This window comes from Chenopodium album, chromosome 26 (genome assembly GCF_948465745.1).
Source record: "Chenopodium album chromosome 26, dcCheAlbu1.1, whole genome shotgun sequence".
In the NCBI taxonomy this organism is placed as follows: domain Eukaryota; kingdom Viridiplantae; phylum Streptophyta; class Magnoliopsida; order Caryophyllales; family Amaranthaceae; genus Chenopodium; species Chenopodium album.
In genome coordinates this window covers 33,385,689-33,392,734 of record NC_137859.1, presented here as the reverse complement: position 1 = coordinate 33,392,734, position 7,046 = coordinate 33,385,689, and the positions used below count along the sequence as shown (strand labels likewise).

Genomic DNA, 7,046 nt, shown 5'->3' with positions numbered 1-7,046 from the left:
CTTCAAGTTACAACTAAAATAAGTTTTAATAAGTTCTGATAAGTTAAAGAATTGATGTCTTGTATTAATCCCCGTTGGCCGGGCTTGAAGTATGGATGCAACATGGTCCTTCTCATACTCATATCATGCGCTTAATATTTCCACTTGGAAAGGAGGGGTGAATGAGATTCGAATTCATGACCTTGGCTTTTGATACCATGTTGAAGGACCAATTCATCAAAAGTTTAAGCTGATTTTTGAATATGTGATTAGCTTTAACGTTTTATTGTAATCCAACAAAGATATTGATTAATTTTAATAGTAATAGTCATCTAAAAAAAAAAAATTGTTTTTGTAAATCTTGCATGACTTAAAATAGAAATATTAAATTAATTCAAAAGTATTATTTAAGTTGAGAAATACCTGATTTTATCATATATATTCCATATTTAATACCAACTTTTAAAATGTATTAAGGGTCTGTTCTATTCACCTTATTTTCACTTATTTTAGGTCTAATAAGTTCAGTTATAAGGGTTATCCAAGTTCAAATTACCATTAAATAAGTTGTAATAAGTTCAAAAAAATGAAAATCAGATGAATATAACACACCCTAAATATTTATAATACATAACTTGCGAATGCGATCATTATCCATTTATTAATTTAATGATAACAAAAATAATAAATAATGCATACATTTAATATCTGAAAGACCTGGTACTAGTGCCATAATAACTTTTCAGCTATATAAACATCAATTTCAACACTTAGCTAACCATTTTAGGAAAACACGAACAAAACAATAAGAAAATAAAAATGAGGAAAGCTACATTTCTTCTTATGATCTTCCTCCCTCAATTGCTCTTCCAACTACAAGCTCTTGCCTCTGATAATGGATGTGTTGCAACAACCTCAACTTCAAGCCCCTGCAACTCTCAACCTCAGCAGGTTTCATTCTCTATTGCTCTCGCTCTTTCATCTTTTTGTATTCTATACATACTCCCTCTGTCTCTAAAGGTTCAATTTTCGTGTTTCGACATAATATATTATCTTTCAAAAAATTCAAATTATGTTGAACTTTCAGAAACGGGGAGAGTATATGTCTTATTTGACATGCATTATAATGTATATGCCTTTCTTTTTCTAGATGAATTTACACATACACTAGATTAATACGAAGTACATACATGCATATTGCTTTTACTGTTATTGATAATAAACCGATTATGAGCTTTAACCATCAGTTTAAACTTTTGGTTAAAATGGTTCTTTAACAACTATTTTATGATCTTGTATACATATGATTAATATACATTCTCCATTATTCGATAAATTAATCATAATCTTCACTTTTTTGGTAAATATACTGAGCTGAGAGTAGTAATGTGTTAATTAGTGTTAATCATGATTGTGCATCCTAATGTCAATGAAGATGGTTGCATGCTATGATTAGTAGAATGAATAGTGGCCCTTTTTAAATTATGGATCTATTTATAAACATTAATTAACATTATTTATACTAATTAATGTCATAGATGGGCAGCTTCTTTATATAATATCTGGTTAAAATTATGTATATAGCCCTGCCTCTATGATACTTGAAAGATTATTGTATTCAATTGAATCTTGATCCAAAGCATAACAACCACATGTAGTCATTATAATAACAAATTAATAATAAAAACTTCAAATTTAGTTGAATAACCATTTATTTTTTATTTGTTCAACAATAATTAAGGGAGACAATTAGCCAACTTACAATCTGAAAATAAATGGTATACTTCGTTGTACTATTTGTCCGAACAAGCAATTAAGAGAAGGTCGTCCAATCAACTTTGAAAATTACTAATTTTTGTTTCAAAATAAGCTAGATCGATCTTATTACACTATATGCCAAAGTAAAAATATTATTGTAAAAGTTAGTATAACAAGAAAAATATTACTTAAAAATTACAATTTTTTTAATGAACTTTAGACTATGAATAAAAAAGAGGGATTTAAACCTATAACACATATATCGCATATCAGCATATGTCCTTAGTATTTAGATTCAAATTACTAGTAACATATATATGGCACATGTCCATAGTCTTTGTCACTAGGCTAATATCTTATTGATGTAATTGATGCAATGATTTATCGATGTATTTGATGTAATGAATGTTCATTAGAGTAATTATAGCTAGCACAATGACAATCCGTCAAAGAAGTAGTGATGATTTTTTTTTTTTTTTTCCTACCTTACCTTGAAAGTGGACAAATTGCAAAAGTAATTACAAGAATGATAGACAAATTGTAAGCAATTGAAAAGCCAATTTGACCGTAATTAGTGGAGTTAGATTATATCATACCATCAAAAACTAATTGTTTAAATAATGAAAGTGGACAATATATACGAAGCATTAAGAATGAGACTAATAAGCAAAGGAATATGTCGTAATAAAGGTCATAGAATTGCCAGTTGGTCATGCATTGCTGTATAAAGAGCCAACTATAAATGTCTCAATCTCCCACTATCTCATTGTCACAACCAATTACATGTATAGATTGGTTTCACATGCACATACACCTAATGAATTGATGGGTTGAATCTACTTGTGATAAATTACAATTTGATCTGAATTATAATAATTGATTATTTTGAAATTAAATCTATTTCAATGTATTTTTATTGGAAAAAAAAAAATTTAATTCAAGTTGAAATTTTGGTTTAATAACTTAATTACAGAATAAAAATAAAAATAAAAATAAAAATTTTAAAAAAAAATTAACTTCTTGAAAACTTTAGATTAGTTTTCACAATTAGTTTAACGGCCTAGTGACATAAAATAAGGGTCTGTATACGGTAGATATTACAAGTTCAAACCTCCCATTCTCAAATTTGTTATTTGTGATTCCCTTATGACTTATTTACACTAAAAAAAATGATCGCTTTAAATATCGATGTATATAGCCAACTAGGTTAAGTCCTGTGCCATGCACGGTCATAATTAAATTTTACAACAAAAATTATAAAGAATGGTGTTAATTCAACAATATTTTAACCAAAAAAAATATATGTAACAAAATAGTAGTGTCTAATTAAATGTATTGATGGTCAAAGTTGTGTCTTGACAAATGTGCAAATCCAACTACTCTTATAACTTATAAAAAAACGGAGGAGTATGATATAGTAAAATGTCTTTGTTCATTTTTTCTTATAAACGTTATGTACAATTTTAAGATTTATACAAAGTATGCTACCAAAGTAATTTTTTTCTATTTTTAATGAAAAGAAATTTTAAGTTGGAGGAAAAAAAATTGATAATATTATAATAATCTTGGATAATGATATATTTCAATACCTTAATTATAATCTATATTAGTATATTTGTAACTAAAAGATTTCTAGTATGTAAACTATATGTTAAAATAATAATAAAAAAAAATTAATTGAGTATGATTGGATTATATGTGTTGTCAAAATGGAAATAAGTATTATTATTATAGGATATATAATGAAAGTCATTAAAATTTGGCAAAAAAAAAGGCGGGAAAAATTTTAATGACATCGTGACAAGTGTCACTTTAGGTTCGCTTTTAGTATAGGTTAATTGATTGATATAGGGAAGCACATACATAATATAATAATTAAATAATTAAAGCACTAGAATGCAATAATTTTGATGATGAAACTAAAAGTTGGTGCACATATACGAACATGTAGGTACATATCTCGTTGGCAGGAAATGGGTACATGAGAATATCATGGATTACAACTTACAAAATGGCAACATCTGTTGTGGAATTTGGTACCAAGTCTGGAAGCTACAATGAATATATACTTGGTGACAACTTTAGCTACCATTATTATTCTTATGTCTCCGGCAAAATCCACTATGTAACTATTGGACCTCTGACGCCTAGCACCACCTATTACTACCGTGTTGGTGGTACCGGACCCGAATACTCCTTCCGTACTGCCCCCGCTGCCTTCCCTGCTGAATTTGTCCTCGTCGGTATGTTTCAATAATTAATTAATTTAGTACTTGACACAAGCATACATATATGAGGCGGATTAAATCTAATAACTTATAATAAGGTTAAGATGACTTTAAGGGTTACTCCTTATCTTGTTATTATAATAAGTAACACTGCACAAGAATTTACAAATAAGATGTAAACATTGTTACTATATGAATAACCATTATTCACATACAAGTAAAATTTAATAAGAACTAACATGACTAAACAACTTATGTGCTTGTCTTTTATTTTCTTGAAATAGGTGGAGTTGGACAGACAGAATGGACCAAGGCAACACTAGACCGCATTAGCCAAAGATGCTATGATGCATTGGTAGTAGCCGGAGGCCTCTCATACGCCGACGGTCACCAGTCACTTTGGGACTCCTTTGGCCGATTAATCGAGCCATACGCTAGCCAAAAGCCATGGATGGTCACATCTAGCAAATACGAAATTGAAGGTTTTTGCACTATCTCTAAAGGTCCTCAACCCTTTAAGGCCTTTAATGCAAGGTGGCTCATGCCTTACCATGAAAGTGGCTCATCCTCTAACCTTTACTACTCCTTTGATGTCGCCGGAGCTCACTTTATCATGCTTGGTTCGTATGCTGACTTTGATGCTAGCTCGGCTCAATACGAGTGGCTTAAGGCCGACTTGGTTAACATCGATAGGGCTAAGACTCCTTGGGTCATCGTCGTGGTTAACACACCATGGTACACTTCTAACGTCGCCTACAAGGGTGAAGGCGAGTCCATGAGGAAAGCCATGGAAAACCTTCTCTACGCTTTTAGAGTTGATGTGGTTTTTGCCTCTCGTGTCAATGCTTATGAACGATTTGTAAGTAACTCTAATCTTACATTATTCTTTATCTACTACTTCCGTTACATCTTATGTCAACTTTTAGGTATTGTGACATATAAAATATTCAAAAGTTACCCATAATATGTAACAAAGGTAATATTTTTTTTTTTTAGACTAAATCTAATAATTTCTTAAACAAAACGTTCATATAATCATATATGCTATGATAATGAATATTGTTGCATGTTTTGATAACAGGCTAGAGTTTATGACAACAAGCCCGATCCTTGTGCACCCGTCTACATCACCCTTGGAGATGCTGGCTTCAAACCAAACTTCGAGTATGTACAACTTTCATAACTCTTCAATAGTACTAACTTATTATGATGTTCTAGAGGCAAATTACATTTATATATCATTCTAATTACAACTAATATAAATTCTAATAAATTTAAATATAAACTATGATAAGATATATAAGATAATAGGTTCGGATAAGTTATATAATCAGACGAATAGAACACACCCTTAGATATTCAATTTATTGCTAAGTTTCTAAATCCAACACTACACACATTGTAGGTTTGAGCATTCCGCTCCATCAACCTCATTGCATAGAGAGCTAACATTCGGACACGGGCGATTGAGAATATACGACAGCAAGAAGGCTCACTTCGCATGGTACCGAACCGAAGATGACTCTGATTATGGCAACCCTAGTGATGAAGTTTGGCTTAAGAGTCTAATGTCATCAGAAAATTGCGTGGAGAATTGTGCATGCAAAAAGTTCTCATGCGTCAAAACCGAACTTTGATTGAGTTTTGAAGTGAAATGTTTGATGAAATGTTGTCTTTGGAATGCTTTGTGCAATAGTTTTTTGATTGATTTCATCACCCTTTATTTTAGCTTTGCCAATGGATTTGGAGAGTTTTGGACTTTGTGTCCCTCAATCTGTTAACAAAGACTTGAAGGAATCAATGTAATAAGATTGGGTTTTTGTTAACAAATATGGTTGTGCTTTCGTCTCATTTATGAGATCATATTGTTACACAAAGAAATAAGATAATCTTTTATATATATCACTTTTTGAGTAACATTTTTATCATTCAATTTGATTGGTTTAATTTATAAGTATGAATTATTGATCACAAAGTCTTATATGTGGCTAGCCACATGGTGTGACCACTTCACATAATCACATATAAGACAATTAAGGGTCTGTTCACATTTACTTAATTTCAGTTCAGTTCAGTTTAGTTCAGCTCCTAATTTCCCTTTCTCATAAAATATTCATTTCAGTTCAGTTCAGTTCAGTTCAGCTCCAATCAGTTCAGTTCAGTTCCGTTCAGCTCCAATCAGTTCAGTTCAGTTCAGTTCAGTTCAGCTCAATTCAGTAAATGTGAACATGCCATAATTAAATAATATATGGTCACGGTGATGAACAAATAGGGTTACCTTTAACGTATGTAAGTTACTTAAATGAGAAAAAGGGGATACCCTCTTAAACAAGTGGAATTATTCTTTCGTTTTTTAAAACAAAATAATAAGAGTTACTCGAATGAACAGATGAGGTTACTTATTTCTAAATTATTTATTTTCACTCGTAGAATGAATTTGGATTACTTTTATGGACAACATGAGGTTACTTTTATGAAAAAAAAAGAGGTCTCTCATACATATAAATGAAGATTACTTTTATAAACCAATGTGACCACACCGTGTGGCTAGCCACATATAAGACTCAATATTGATATAATATAAACTATATTTCATTCATCTAAAATTGTTGTTGAGTTATCAAAACAAAAAGATTATGTTAAATTTAGAAACAACATGAAATGGGCCTGGGCCACCCGAACAAGGAGGAGGAGAGTTTGGTCCACAAACAAGGCTTTGAAGCTTCCATACTAAAACCAATTGGCTATAGTAGGAGGTACTCCTTATAAAGTGAAATCTTCTCTCCTCTTTCTCTAATGTGGGACAATCATAAGTGGATTACAATGGGATTCAACACTCCCCCTCACTTATGAGTGTCCTTAGAACTTCAGAGCTAACTGGATAAGGCCAGATCGACATCCTGTCGAGGTAAATCCTTATCCAGTAGCGATTAAATACCCAGTTTAGAAGAGACCGCAACCCGGGCTCTGATACCATGTTAAATTTAGAAACAATATGAAATGGGCCTGGGCCACCCGAACAAGGAGGAGGAGAGTTTGGTCCACAAACAAGGCTTTAGAGCTTCCATACTAAAACCAATT

General features: G+C 31.4%; 1 protein-coding gene across 1 annotated transcript; it reads left to right on the top strand.

Annotated features, from left to right (window-relative positions):
- The first annotated feature begins 737 nt into the window (after window positions 1–737).
- LOC145618035 (purple acid phosphatase 22-like) lies at window positions 738–5,720 on the top strand. Its single transcript, XM_081672813.1, has 5 exons — window positions 738–930; window positions 3,689–3,980; window positions 4,250–4,824; window positions 5,047–5,129; window positions 5,371–5,720. The coding sequence occupies exons 1-5, from the start codon at window positions 799–801 to the stop codon at window positions 5,600–5,602; spliced, it is 1,314 nt and encodes a 437-aa protein (XP_081528939.1). The 5' UTR covers window positions 738–798; the 3' UTR covers window positions 5,603–5,720.
- The last annotated feature ends 1,326 nt before the right edge of the window (window positions 5,721–7,046 follow it).